The following is a 15,793-nucleotide window of genomic DNA, read 5'->3' as shown; positions in this document are numbered from 1 at the left end:
CCCTTCCCTGCTCCTCTCGCCTGCCTCCACAGGGCCAGAGCTACCTCACTTCCACATCCTCATTAGCAAGAAGCCACAGAGGGCAGATCAGCGACATCCCTAAGCCCTGGTGTGCCCAGTTGACTTCTTTAGCGTCTAAGGCCTATATCCGCACACACACTGACAGGGCTAATCTCTGTTAACTGCCACCCCACCCTCCCGCCAGCAACACAGAAGTGGTACGCTCCACTTCTTTAACCCCGTGGCCCTCTGGAGAGAGTCCAGGAGGGAATGTCACATTGCAGCTTCAGACAGAGACTCATTATCAGTGGATATCTGAGTCATCATGGGATCTCTGTTCTCTCGTTCCCCTCTAGTCATGTTCCGGCTGTACGACACAGACGGCAACGGGGTGCTGGACAGCTCGGTGAGTGGACTCTCTGTTTCTGTGTTTCTGTATCTCAGTAACTCTCTCTGTCTGCCTCTTTCTCTGTCTTCTCTCTCGATGTCTTCTCTGTCCTTGCCCTTTGCACAGCAGCTCCAGGAATAGCAACCTGAGCACTCGGTGACAGCGGCTGTGTTTACATGAGATCATTGTTAATAGTAGGATCTGCCGCTCTGTTCAGTTTCATAATAGCCATGTGCTGGAATGGTTTCATAAACAGAGCATGTCCTCTTTGAATTCAGTGTACTCTAAATTGTGATATATGCCGCACTATACATAGTACACAGACAGAGGAGTTTACAATAACAATAGTTTTGCACTTCAACACTTTCTCCTGTATGGAACATCTGTAAGTTATGACTTGACTTAACGCACATCGTTCACATCATAAGCAGGGGAGCTTCCACATTTCTCACACCAGTCCTTTGTGTTTGAAATACATGAGGAGTGATGATTGTTGTAGACAGCAATGGGAGGATGGTTGTTGTCTTCTCTTTGTCCTGATATGGGATCTCTTCCTTTTTGTAGGAGCTGGATCGCATCATCAATCAGATGGTCCATGTGGCAGAGTACCTGGAGTGGGACTCAACAGAACTACGACCGGTGAGTAGACACACTATTAAGTAGAGTTAAAAAGATGGTAGGTAAGTTTGAAGGAAAACAGGAAGACGAATCCCCTTACTTTGGTGATTTTTTAATTGACTTGTTTCACATAATCCCTCATCTATTGAGAACATTTCATGACCCTTAGCCCATGAAAAGCTCTGTCAAATTTCAAAAGTGCATCCCTGTCTATCTGAAAATCTGCTATTTTTTTTGTTCCTGAAAAATTGACCTTATGGAGATTTGTTAAACAGCAAGCTCAATAATTTAGAGTCCTGTTCTGAACCTACATTATGTTAGTGTGTCAATGACTGTGCCTGTCATGTGTGTTTCCACCCCTTTAGATTTTGAAGGAGATGATGGAGGAGATTGATTACGACCGAGATGGGACAGTCACACTGGAGGAGTGGATCAGAGGAGGCCTCACCACCATCCCTTTACTGGTCCTGCTGGGCATGGAGACGGTATGCATGTGTGTGTGTGTGTGGAGGGAGTGTGTGGTTTATTTTTACACACAAACATATATTAAAATTACAAATTTAAAATTGCAAATAAAAAATGTTTACATTTCATTAATGTTAGATAAAGTGGTAATCTTCTAGATACTTGTTTGTTTGGTTTTTTTTGGTAACATCTTCGTTGCTAAGCGGTCACTTGTCAATCAGTGTGTCCTGTACTGTGACGTCTTTTTCCTTGGATTTTCTGTTGATGAAGTTTGATTTTCTGTAGGTGGCGTTCTTTTCTTTATCCGTTCAGCCATGGTGGCTATTGCGGCTCTCGACCTACCCATTTCTTCTATTCCTTCTATTTATTCCAAACAAACTGCTGTTACCGCTGCTGGAAATGTAAAACACATCACTTCTTGTGCACCAGAAGATTTTTTCTGGGAAAGACCTACCAGACATTGGGTGTTTAGAACAGCAAATGTAAAAGCTTTCATGAACTGAATATAGGATGAATCACTGTTGTGTTGTATATATGGAAATGTTGCAGATTATTATTCAAATTTTAGTTAAGTTTGGTTAAAGCTTAGTTAAGCTACTTTCAAGTGGCAGTTCCTGGACTAGTTGGGCACACAAATCCATAGGTGCCTTTGGACAGTGGCAGGTTGACAATCCTGATGTGATTGTGAAGCACTTTGTAACTTTGTTGTGATAAATATATTACGTTTATTGAAAAACCCTAGTCACACAAAAATGACTGCTTCTATGCTTCATCTTTCTTTTGTTGTCTCCCTCTAGAATGTACAGGAGGATGGGCAGCATGTGTGGCGCCTGAAGCACTTCAACAAACCGGCCTACTGTAACTACTGCCATACCATGCTGCTAGGAGTCCGCAAGCAGGGCCTCTGCTGCTCCTGTGAGTCTCTGTGTCAACCTGGCTTTCAGCCTCACTCGGCTTGATGGTCGATACCGCACGTCCGCCTGTCTGTCTGTACAGTCTGCCTGCCTTCCCGCCTGTTTGTCTTCCTATCTGTCTGTCTGTCGGCCTATTTGTCTGTCTGCCTGGGTGCCTTTCTCTCTGTTTGTTTATTTGTCTGCCAACCTACTTACCTGTCTGTTTATCTATTTGTGCGTCTGCCTTGGTGCCCTTCTGTGTCAGTTTACATCTCCTTATCTCCTCTCTTTTCTCCTCCTCTGACTTCCCCTCTTCTCTGTCTCTGTCATTGTCTCTCTCTCTCCTCCTCCATCTCTGCCTGTTCTTTCCCTTCACTCCCTGTATCTCTCTCAATTTGAGGTTGTTTGTTTGCCAGTCTTTCTTTTTGCCTGAGTGCACAAGAATCAATGTTGTTTTTCAATTAAAAGGCCTCACATTCACCATTAGAAAAACATTAGCTATGTCATTACCTGTAATTGCATTACTGATCGAAATCTGCCATGGAGCAGTTCTCAAGGCTAATGTTATTGTCACTCTGTGTCGTTACCACAAAACCAACTGATGATCTGAGTTGATCTCTGATGTACTTGTAGCAATGTTATTTTTTTTAGCCTTTTGTCATTCATGGGTTTGTGCTGTAAAAGTTGTTGTGATAAGAACTAGGTCAACATAGTGCAGGTTAACATCAGAAAGTGAAAAGAGCTGCTGTCTCAATGTACAAACTCTTATATCTTGTTGTTTTCCCCCACAGTATGCAAGTACACAGTACACGAACGCTGTGTATCCAAAGAAATTGCTGCCTGCATCAGCACCTACGCTAAGTCACGTAGACACACCAACGTGAGTATAAACACAACACATGCATGAGTCAAAATATCATCTTGGTATCTGTTTGATCTTATCAGAAAATATTTCTTCTGCCAGCCAGATTACTCAGTAGAGGATCTAACAAACTTTCAGAGTTTCACTTCAAGTGACTTGTAAAGTTTTAGCAGTGGCCTAGACTTAACCTAAAATGCCACGGTGATATCTTGGACTTGTTTAGCTGAGTAATGAGACAGCAACACTGACTAATCTGTCAAGTGATTATTTCCATCGGTTTAAAGTCCTGTTTAGCAGACCAGCGAGGATCATGGGAGCTGGGAGGTCATGCAGTGCTTCTTATGTAGTTAACAGCCTCTATATTTAAGTGCTGATTTGATTAGGCCCTTTTTAAAATTATCTCTCTGGCTCATTGGTTGGCCACTCTCAGGTCACATGATGATTACGGAATGCTGAGATTTGTGAATTATCTCAATTCTGGGTTAAAATTCACTGTCAGGCCTCTGGAAAAGTCTTACTCCTCCTATTGAGCAATAATTTACTTTCATTTAAAGCCTTTTCTTAGTTGTCTTTCTTAGTTGAGGTTGCTGTTGCTAGTTCTTATCTCCTTTTGTCAGTTGCGTCTGACATCTTTGGTCTTTCTTTCTCCCCTTCTTCCTTTCTCTCTTTCTCTCTGTCCCTCTCTCCAGGCTATGCAGCACGTGTGGATGGAAGGTAACTCTCCCACCAAGTGCGACCGCTGTCACAGAAGCATCAAGTGTTACCAGGGCCTAACAGGGCTGCACTGTGTCTGGTGTCAGATCACTGTGAGTCTGCCTTACCTAGACACACTTGTACTCTTAAGTGTATAAGGTAACGACTTTATCTACAACGGCCTCATTCCAGAGTACTGACCTGTGCATTGATCTACAGTATGGAAAAACATTGTAAGTGGGCAGTAATACAGTGTCAGTACTGAATGAAAATCTCCCAAATGCATAATGTTCTTAAAAGGGTGTTAAGTATTAATTTTACTGCATTGTGCTTGTTGTACTTACACTGTTGTTACACTCTTCTCAGTACATTATGTATTAGCAGATTAAGTACAGTAACTCTGTACTTAATGAGTTTATGAAGGTTAATACACAGGTTAATACAGTGGGATAAGGCCACTGTAAAGTGCTACCATGTGCAAGTATGTATGTAAACAAATGCATATAAATTCAGTTTCTCTCGCTCCCACACACACACACACACATATTTTTCTTGCCATTGCCTTTAAGTCCACTAGATGTCACCATTGAGTTGTGCATTTTATTTTGCTCAACATCAACCGCACTGTCAAAACTCAAAAATTCACAGAACAGTTGTTGTCAGTTCTATCATTTCAGCAAGAAACCATTTCATGCATAACTCAAAAAGTATTTGATTGACACTGCATTGCCTGGCGTTGAAAAACAGTGGTATAACTTGTCGGGCTGAATGGCTTGAAAAGTAAAGCGTTTTATATTCGTAACACTTGATCCACTCAGTCTCACAGATGGATTCCGCCTACAGTTCTTATGTTTCTGCCTGTCCTCTCCTCTGTAGCTCCATAATAAGTGTGCATCCAATGTGAAGCCAGAGTGTGATGGAGGAGCCCTGAGGGACCACACTCTGCTGCCCTCGTACATCTGCCCCGTTGTCCTGGTGAGAATGGTTTTCTCTGCTGTCCATGTAAAACACCTCGTCATTTTATCATTATCCCTCAGCAGAGTCGAATACACTGTTTTCACCTAAGGCTGCAGGAAAATGTGGAAATTTGAATGATTTTGCTTTTGTCTTCGTTCACTTCACGCACAGTCTCTTAAAGACTCAAGTTATTCAGTTACTCAGTTAACCTAAAGTGGTTTTCAAGTCCTTGAGGTGGTTCCAGGGTTCCCCAGCAAAATGAAGAATAGTTTAATTTCAATCAATTAGGTCATCCTCGGACAAGCCCTCCAGCGGCGTTACCAGTCATCTCGACCTTCCATGCATCTGGCTAGCTCGCCAGTACTTTCCGCCCCTGCATCTTTCTTTAGTACGTGCATGTACGTTGGCGTGGGATGCCCTCGTGATCGATGCCCGTATGTTGGCTCCCACAGCACCAGTTTGCTGGCTGGGAGCTCCCAGTGTCTCTGGCAGTGACCGGCTAGCCTCATTCTCCTGGATGCTATCTTCTCACTCAACTCACTCACTCAATTTCACTATAACTTAATTCGCTAGAAATTATCCCAGTTACAGTGTATGAGTTGACTATTGTAATCATACAGTAGCTTTCACTCTCACCACTATTATCTCCCTATGTACATTGTAGACTATAGTTTTACAGTTCAATACTAAATCAACAACAACAGAAATCTTCCCATATGCATCCCTGGGACAAAATTAGCAACTCCTAAGTTTGCCTATGTGGGGGTCCATCACATGAAAAGGTGTCCTAAAAGACCAGGTCCCACTACTCGACATCGTCCAAGGCTGCTCGTTTCTGTGGATCTCGCTCCATAGGACCGCCATTCGGTGGTGAAGCGCGGAGAGGGGGAGTCCCCGCCCAGCACCAGCCCTGATGACGTGAATCAGACTTTCAAGTTCACTGCTGGAGATGGACAGGCACTGCAGGTACGCCAGCCGAGCGGAGACGGATCACACTATCCAACAATCTATGACTTGAATTGAGTGAACAAAGCCTGACAGAGTGTGTTTCAGTGTATTTTTCCTTCCTGTGTGTCCCGTCTCTGTCCAGATCACCCCTCTCCCCGGTACACACCCACTCCTGGTCCTGGTCAACCCCAAGAGTGGAGGGAGACAGGGGGAGCGGTAAGTTGCCGCCACCCACGGGACCCTCTGCCATGGTCAGGTGGTCTGCTCTGCTTTTATCTTTTGTCACATTTATTGAGAAATAATGTATGGAGCTCAAGCAGAGAGATTACTAAACAAAGCTGATAACAATCACTAAACTTCCAGTTAACACTTTCAAACCCGATTCATCTTTTTAAGTCAAAGGCAACTTACATTGTGCACAGTTATAATTCTATAAAATATATTCATGGTGTAAAAATATATCTTCCTCTTTTTCACATTATGGAGAAATCTTCTCTGAGGCCACAGACTTAGACTTAGCGGCAGATCTTAATCTGTAAATGATGAGGTCCCGGAACACCAAGTGGTCGGTGTGTTCCCGCGAGTCGGTCTGGAGGGAAAAGGTTCCGGAACATATCAAGACAAGAAACGCATTGGAGGCACGGTAGTGCTCAGTGCAGCCATACAGCTTACTGTAGACCTAACAGCCTAAACATTACTAAATGACCGACTATATGACCTTAGAGCTCTGGGGACCTATAACAATATTTGATTATGTATAGGCTACATAATGCTCATTTTGTCCAAAACTATGGGTTATTACAAACCTGCCCTTCAAGTAGTGGAGTAAAGATATAACTGCGCTGTACACAACATAAAAATGCCCACATACTTGGCTGTGAGATATCCTAATCATACATAAACACATCAAGAAAACTGCAATGGCTTCAACCATTTACCAGACAAATTCTGTCTCGAGTAGTTACACATTCATATTCAGTACAAATACTTTCATAGGATAACTATTTTGAACATAGGAAACAATGGGCCTCATGCAGCAACATTCTCTTAAATTTCTCTTATATTTTCTCTTAATTTTCTGTTAAGAGAAAAAATGTCTGCATGAGGCCCAACGTCAGCGAATAATGAAATGACAGCAATAAAACGTGTCATGGTCATACCATGCAACTAGAAGTCGACCTAAATGTGCTCAGCTGGACCACGCTGGCTTTGAAATGCCCACATTGATGTGGCTTACAGCCCTTCACGTCAACCAATTATATTACCAATTATTTCTGGACACTCAATTGCCACATGCAATTGCCCACATATTTAACTGTGAGACTTACAGGTCCGCACTCCAAATAATTTGTGTTTTCATCTATGCAAATATGAATTTAGATGTTATCATCCCAGCAGAGAACTGTAACACATTTACAAACAAAAAAAAAACATGCTTACCTTGTCTAATTTTCCAAAAATATGCAAATAAGTACCGGAGGTAGGTAGCATTTAGTCCAAAACCACGAGGTGCCGGATCCTGTTCCACAAATTAAGCACTGCTTAGCGGCATATAGTTATTTTAATGGCCTAATGGAAGTGCCTGAATCTACTGTGCCATTAACTGGGGAAAGAAAATTACAGCACATTTCAGAAAACTGAACTCTAGGAAAGAAAGAGAGGGATTTTAACAATGCTCTCTCTACTTCCTTGCTGTGTCTCTGAATGCTGTTAATTCAAGAAGGAAAAATCTTACACGGTAAATTCTAACATGTTCAGCTACTTGGAAAAGGTTTGGAAACTGATTGCCTCACTTTTACCCTTACTTTTAAACTTAGAAGCCAAAGTAAAGTTAACTTAATAATCAACTAAAAGTTAAGTGAACAGATTGTTTAGTAAGTTTACATCTGGACCTTCAATTAGCTTACTTAAGATTTAGAAGTATTATTATGGCATTACTTCAACTAAAATAACTTGTTATACCAAGTAATGTGAATTTCCTAATGCTATTTATCTCAACATGTGTTTAATCTGCAAATTCAAGCTTTGGCTATTTGGGAAAAGTGAGGCAATTGGTTTCCAAACTTTTTTCAAGTAAACTGAACATGTTAGAATATGTGGCCACAATTTGATTTAACTTTCAGTGGGTAAGCAATCACAAAGTCTAACAACCTTGAAGTTTAACAAGACTTTATTAACAATCGTTTGTAAATCAGCCTCTTATGTAGAAAAATAATTTTCATAAAATAGGTTTTGACAGTTTACTTTGGCCATAAAGACCTTCACAACAAGATAAAACCAAATGAAAATAAATAAATATAGCCGCAAGCGGCAATAATCGGGGTCCAAGCAGATTGCGAACAATCGCAAAATTTGACATTTTTAGAGCAGAAGACCAGATGCAGATAACTTGAGAGATTAAAATGATGAAAGAATTTTGACTCTAGGCCAAGCCGTTTTTGAAATATTTGCGAAAACGTAAACTTGATTATTACAGCGTCACCTTGAGGTCAATGAGTGTCATATGTGCCTGAGTAGTGGGTGGAATTTGCAACCCACCTGCCAATTTGTGGTGTTTCTAGGTCTTACGGTTTTTGCTGCACAAAGACTTTTAGCAGAGAAAAATAATAATAAAAAGAAATTTTCACAGGGTCACAACAGGCAACCTTCAACTTAATATGACCTCAATAAGCACTTGAAAACATACCACATGCATTAATTGCTGCATTGTTACCAAGTAGGACTTGGCCACCTGGGGATTCAAACCCTGGACCTTTGCATCCCCAGAGAAGGTGATTTACTGACTACACCACTGGGGAGACAAGGTTTCCACACACCTTCTCACAAGTTGACGCAATGACATCACATGTGCAAAACTGGGGTATTTTTGTCTACACAACGCATACAACAGTCAAAATGTCAGTGATAAAATTCTGAAAGAAAATCACACATCATTCTGCTGGTTTCGGGTGTATTGTCAAATATTTTTGTGAAGTTTGATCAAACATTTGGTGAAATAGAAAATGATGTGCATAAAGTATTAATTACAGTAAGATATTGAATATCACTGTGGACTCACAGTTTGACCGATCTGAACACCATTTGACACACTTGATATCTACCATCTAGAGAATGTCTGTGTCAATTTTGGTAGCATATGAATGAAGACTTGTGGAGATATAGATGTTAATTGATTTTGCATATTTTGAAAAATATAGAATGACAGACTTCTGAATTGACCATAGATTGCAGTGAGGCAAACTTTTGTCACAATTCAGTGGATGTGCTGAAAAAATTTCAACTCTGTAGGACATACGGGTGATTTATTTAGATTTTTTGAATTTTGGAATGTGAAATGTCCAGAAATTTGGATTTGTTGTAATAAGCCATGCCCACTTTAATCAATCATTGCCAAATTTTATGCATCGACTGACATGACCCTAGATCGTGCGAACCGAATTTTGTACGAATCCATGTAGCCAATTACGAGATATAAACTTTTTGCATTTATAGCGCCCACTAGTGATGGAACTCCAAATGCTTTTGGAGGTGGGTTCACGCAACACTTCTCAACATGTGTTTCAAATTTTGGCTTAATTAGATGAATGGTTAATAAGGGCAATTTAGTGTTATGGCGTGTTTCGTTAAAAGTTTATTGGTCGATAAAAGCCAAACCATTTGACCTATCAATAACCTTTATGCAACTTTGAAAGAGGACGGTCCCAAGATTCTGCACACACAAGTTTCGTGTGAATCGGATGAACGGCCTAGGAGGAGTAGTGAAAAAAGAGTTTCGGACAAAATTCAAAATGCCGGAAAATCTAGTCAGACGAAAATGGGCGTGGCCTATGCAGATAGGCCACGCCCATTCCACCTATGCGGAATGACCCAAGGAATCCAGTGGAAAAGGAATTTTGATTCTATGACCTACGATTCAGAAGCTATAGGCCAAAACGTAAAGTTGCTTGTTATCGCGCCACCATCTGGTCGACATGGGTGAATGGCCTTGCCTGAGTAGTGGGGGGCCATAGGAACCCACCTGCCAAATGTGGTTGCTCTGGGACTTACAGTTTCTGAGCTGCACATACTTTCAGCGGAGAAAAATAGAAAGACTAGAAAAGGTTACATTTTCTGAAGAAAATTTGTGGGCTTGCTTCAGCAAGACAGGTTGTAGACAGTTGAATTCATTACAAAGAGTTTTAATGTCTTTAAATTTTGAGTATTTGGATCTTATGCAATTTATTTGAAAGCCAAAAGCCCTGTTGTTATCAGTACATGAAAGGATAGGTAGGCCTAATAATGTCTTTACATGTTGTAGTATTATGGGTCGTAGTAAAAGCAGCAGTTGTAATATCAGGAGTAGAAGTAATACAATTAGTAGTAATAGTAGTATTTGGACTATCAGTATTAGAAACAGAAGTAGCACTAGCGGTAGTAGTAGTAGCAGTAGCAGTAGTAGCAGCAGTAGTAGTAGGCCTAGTAGTACTACTAGTAGTAGTGGAGATGTGTGTGTATGTTACACAGTGAAATACACTGTAGATGGTCATATTTGACTACAGCAAATGAATGGAATACTTTAGAAAAACTTTAGAATAATTAGGTAGCAGTGACTATAAGAAATGACTGAATACAAGCCTTCAATGTTACCGGTACTATGTCAGTAGGGCTCCCGCTGTACAGGGAGAATCAACAGTGTCATGAATAGGCCACCAGGTGGAGCTCTGCTGACAATGCCTTTGGGGCTCCCCCTGGCGCCATAAACACGATACTACAGTACAGGCAGAATCAACAGTGTTGTGAATAGGACACCAGGGGGAGCTCTGCCGACAGTGTCTGTAGAGAAAGGAGAGAAGCTTTCTATCAGTAGTAGTATTGGGACTACTAGTATTAGAAACAGTAAAAGTAGCAATAGTGGTAGTAGTAGCAGCAGGAGTAGCAGTAGCAGTACCAGTAGTAGCAGTAGCAGTAGTAGTAGTAGTAGCAGCAGTAGTTGTAATGGAAGTAGAATCAGTCATTGTACATGTAATGGTAATTACACCTGTGTTTTGTGTGTGTGTGTGTGTGTGTGTGTGTGTGTGTCTGTCTGTCTGTCTGTCTGTCTGTCTGTCTGTCTGTTTGTCTGCCTTTTTAAAGGTTGTAGTATTATGGTTTGTAGTAAAAGCAGCAGTTGTAATATCAGGAGTAGAAGTAATACAATTAGCAGTAGTAGTAGTATTTGGACTATCAGTATTAAAAAGCTTCAAGCTTGGTGGTGTCAGAAGATAATGTTACCCACTGGACTTCAACCCACAATCTTCTGCATTGCAAACCATTTAACTGACCACTAGGTTACTGAGTCCACTGGGTGGAAGTGGAGGGAGCACTCTGTCTCTGTGCCTCTCTCCCTGTCTCCCACCAGTCACAGGTGTTCTGGATCCTTTAATCACACACAGGAAAAAAAGGCAGTGGAATGTGGAATACTCTGAAACAAACGTCCATAGCTCAAAAACTACACGTTATCACTTAGATATTTACATTGTCAGAGAGAGGAGGAGTAGCAGAACAATTTGATATATAATATGTATGTCTACTGTTAAAATTGTGGGAATGACTACAGTTAAAAGGAAACAATCTGTTGAAAATTGACAGAAATATTATTGTTGAAAATCGACAGAAATATTATTGCACTAGTGTTGAACAAACCATCATAGCTCACAAAATACATATCCCATCACTTAGATATTTATATATTGGGAGAGAGAAGAAGTATGTCAACATTTTGATGTATAATATGTCCATGTAATATGTCCTATTACAGATCAAATATTGTATTTGCAGAATGAAAAATCGTCAGAAACAAGGCAAAATGACTGTAAAGCACTAGTGTTGAACAAACGTCCCTAACTCAAAAACTACAAATGCTACCACTTAGATACTGACATTGTGAGAGAGTGGAGAAGTATGTGAACAGTTTGATATAAAATATATGTATGTGCTGTGAAAATTGTGGGAATAGTGGCAGTTTAAAAATATGTTCAGGACAGACCTGCTGAATGAGAGAGGAGGGCTGTAAAAAACAGTTTTGCACTAGTGTTAAACAAACGTTCGTAACTCAAAAACTATAAATGACTTGACTTGACTATGACTTAGATATTGACATTGTGAGTGGCACAAGAAGTAGCAGAACAGTTTGATGTGTAAAATGTGTATGTAGGGTGAAAAATGTGGGAGCTACCACAGTTTCAAAACTTGGAATATTTAGTAAAAATCACAGCCTCTAGAGTTCCTAGAGTGTGCCACTCTAGCAGGGTGAAGATTCTCCATTCATTTTTATGGGGAAAAATATCGTGTTTAAACATAAATTGTGAAAAAACTATAAATCCCAACACTTAGAAAAGTAATAGCACGCTATTCCCGAACGTGCTGAACATGTGAGAGTTTGAACCGCGTCAATAGCTCAAACGGTTCGTGCTGCATTAAAGTTTAAAAAAGTGTCCGGAAGAATAAAAAAATTAAGTATGACGGATAACAATAGTTGCGCTTGCTGAAGCAAGCCCAACTAATAAGAAGAATCCTTACAAATACAATAGATCTAGATCTTTTTAGATCTAGTTCTAAAACTAACTAAAAATAGCTTATGGCTGGAAATACTGCGGAGCAAAGCTCTAGATTTGGTTTATCAGATGTCAAAGAACTGCAAAATAACAATATTTGTATTTTGAAAGTGAACATACAAATAGCTTGCCACAGATTATTCAAGTTAGGTAATTGTGACTTAATCACTTTAGTTAATAAAGTAGGCTAATACATGGAGAGTTAGGTTTTCAATTTAGACAATATATTGGCATTAACAAACATGTATAACAACATTACTTATTGCAGGTGTCTATTGTGCATTTAATAATGATGCATGAACTAATCTTTGTTAATGTCACTGTTCATGTTTATGTCAGTAAACACTAGGGATGGGACAATATATCGAATTCTAGGATAGAAAGAGAGGGATTTTAACAATGCTCTCTCTACTTCCCTGCTGTGTCTCTGAATGCTGTTATTTCAAGAAGGAAAAAGGCCAGCTGTAAATAAATGTCTTCAGTGTTGCACAGCTCTCCACCTACCACACTACAGAGACCAGCCATGGCCTGTTGCTCTGCCGCAGCCTGACACATTACCATAGCAACACACTCTTAAATACCATTAGAAAGGAAATTATTCTCTATTAATAGACACTTCAAGCAGAAAAGATCCTGTTTCTTTTCCGGCACAAAAAACAAGAGGCTATTTCAGTGCTATTTCTGTCTGCCTTTGTTGTGGATACTGAAATGACTGAAGAATGAAAGATGAGTGTTTTTGTAGTTTTCAATGTTATACTTTTATGAATGCTGTGCTCAGTTTGATTTAACGCTTGATTGCCACTTATTAGAAGCTGTAGAATCATTTCCCCTACTGTGGTAAAAAATGTACTGTTATTTGTGGGGTTTTTTGTTTGTTTTTTTTACAGATTTTTGTACACGTGTCATCAATCTCTCATCCATCCACCTCCACAAACCTACCAATCCTTTACAAACCTTTGTGTATCAAGAGTTGCAGGTCTTAGAGAATATCAGTAGAACGTATTGCCCTGTTTATATAAATCTATCCCGGTAGTCTAATAATACACCCTCTTATTGGTGCTGCCTGAAATGGCTTGCCAAAAATGTCTCAGTTTGACGTACTTGTTTTCATTAGCTTTCTGCTGGCTGTCCCTGCTCTACTGAAATGTGTAAAAGTGTGTGTATTGGAAGCCAACACAATCACCTGCGCAAAGACTGCATGAAGGGGATTGTGGAGGCTTCAATGGGCATTTTATGTAACTCCCACAAGGTTACAGGAAACTGCAGTGTCAGTATGAAGCCTGCTAGATACTGGCAGTTTGTGGGAGCAGAAAGATCATAGTTGGAAGAGTGAAGAGCTTGCAAACTAACACTCTTCACTTCTTCATATTTCTGTTGCATGTTATGCCTCTTCTGCCCAAACTTTGACCTAATTATATCTGTATAATCTAAAAACTGCATTAATGCTTTAGAACAGATTATTTCGTATATTTAAATTCTTTGAGATATCCGTGCATACGTTGATCTCTTCAGTACTTCCGATACTTTTTAAGATATTTTACTTGTATTGCTAATTCTTCTAACATACAGATGAATGGTGGAATTTTCAGCTGATGAATGACTGGTGGAATAATCAGCATCTATGAAACACATAGTGGTCACTCTACTCCATACAACTCCACTGGATTTCTAACTAATTTAGTTGCTTTTGAGTATTGTTTGGATAATGTCCATATGTTTTTTTTGGTTGTTTTTAAGTCTGTGCCTATTTACTTGTGCATTATCTATTCATACATATGTTGCACTATTAACTTTGACGTTGTACTATGCTTGTCCTAACAGCATTTTCATAATTCTTATATTTTCCGTGCAGCTTTTTCAAATTTCATTCTAAAAAAAATATATTCCATTTTCAAATCCCAAGTTACTTCAAGCATAATCAGGAATTATACTGTAAGTGGGCACCTGCTGACTTGACTTGAGTTTTAGAGTGTAGTAATCTGCCCACAAGCTGTTATACTTGTAGTAATCTGTCCATATGCTTTCTTTCTTTCTTTCTTTCTTTTTCTCTTTCTTTCTTTCTTTCTTTCTTTTCTTTCTTTCTTTCTTTCTTTCCTCTCTCTCTCTCTCTCTCTCTCCCCTTCTTCCAGGGTACTGAGGAAATTGAGGTACCTACTAAACCCCAGACAGGTGTACAGTTTGGACCGAGGGGGGCCAATGGTGGGGTGAGTCTGCTGCATACAGCGTTTCATTGCCATTTTTACGTCACTCAACGGATAGAATAAAGCACCGACACTGTCAGGGTTAGCAAATTTATTCATAGCGGCTCTGCCAGTTCTTCAAACTATGCAGCTCACATCACCCTTCAGTGGATAGAGAATTGAGATGCACAGCCAGTGACAAAGAAATCAAAGAAACGTTCATGAATTTAAAGAAAAAATGAATATAGGTGTATTATTGATTTAATTTACAATGACTATAAACTGCATCAGGATTTTGGATTTCAGAATGAAAAGAACATTGTGGCTATTTGGCAATTCAGTTATGTCATGTTGAAGCATTTCAGATGTATGATTTTCTTGGCCCATGCTGTGTGATACGCAGACAGGGAGTTTGACTAGTGCACTGTCAGACAAGCTCTGTCCTCTCACTGTCGAGCTGGCCTGCTGTGGAGGTCGGTGAAGGGGAATGGGAACCCTGCAGAGCTGCTGTGCTGTGCATACACTTGACCACTTGACACACACACAAACAAACACACACTAACATGTACATACATCAGAGGCTGAGGACACTTTGTACCTTGAACTGAATGTTACTGTGCATCGGGAGAGTCTATTCATGTAAGAAAAATGCCCTACACAGCACAAGAGGCTTGAATGCTTTACCTGAAGGGGGTTGACCTCAATTCTCTGCTCCTCACCAATCTTTTAGTTTCATTCTATGCATCTCTCTCTCTTTCTCTCTCTCTCTCTCTCTCTCTCTCCCTCTCAGCAGTCACGACTAGCCCATCTCCCGCCCTCGAGAGTCCATTGTAGGAAAAGACCTATTGACGCACCCGGGTCTCAGTGGAGAATGCTGTAGATAATACATATGAGGCATCAGAGAGGCAGCCTAGGTTAAATGAACTGAAGTGGCATAATGCTGTTATTGTTGAGCAGTAGTTGTGTAATTAGCAGCTAGTTGCCAGCTAATTACCAATGCTGCTAACAGGGTGAGAGCGAGACAGGATTCACACAAATGCTTACACACATGCATACATACACATACAAACACGTTATCAGAGACTGCACCAAGGTCTCTTGTCATATGGAGGGTTAACCCATTGCCAGCCAAACTCTCCACTTCTGTTACCATGGGCTCCTTAGCAACAGGCTCAGCGGGCTTTTGAAGCGAGAGGCAGCTCACCCTGAGTAATTTG

General features: G+C 40.4%; 1 protein-coding gene across 1 annotated transcript in view; it reads left to right on the top strand.

The window, feature by feature from the left end:
* Window positions 1-15,793, top strand: part of LOC139657294 (diacylglycerol kinase beta-like) — an 85,438-nt gene that overhangs the window by 28,262 nt on the left and 41,383 nt on the right. Inside the window, exons 9-18 of the mRNA XM_071535076.1 lie at window positions 357-406; window positions 953-1,027; window positions 1,372-1,491; window positions 2,269-2,386; window positions 3,156-3,244; window positions 3,916-4,032; window positions 4,796-4,894; window positions 5,732-5,842; window positions 5,967-6,040; window positions 14,526-14,600. Coding sequence (XP_071391177.1) covers window positions 357-406; window positions 953-1,027; window positions 1,372-1,491; window positions 2,269-2,386; window positions 3,156-3,244; window positions 3,916-4,032; window positions 4,796-4,894; window positions 5,732-5,842; window positions 5,967-6,040; window positions 14,526-14,600 — 928 coding nt within the window. The remainder of the gene's footprint in view (window positions 1-356; window positions 407-952; window positions 1,028-1,371; window positions 1,492-2,268; window positions 2,387-3,155; window positions 3,245-3,915; window positions 4,033-4,795; window positions 4,895-5,731; window positions 5,843-5,966; window positions 6,041-14,525; window positions 14,601-15,793) is intronic.

Source organism: Centroberyx affinis, unplaced genomic scaffold (genome assembly GCF_046629955.1).
Source record: "Centroberyx affinis isolate AG114_WGS23_722 - 3 ecotype Tasmania unplaced genomic scaffold, CSIRO-AGI_Caff_v1 ptg002652l_1, whole genome shotgun sequence".
Classification (NCBI taxonomy): domain Eukaryota; kingdom Metazoa; phylum Chordata; class Actinopteri; order Beryciformes; family Berycidae; genus Centroberyx; species Centroberyx affinis.
The sequence above is the reverse complement of the archived record's forward strand: the minus strand, read 5'-3'. Positions and strand labels throughout refer to the sequence as shown.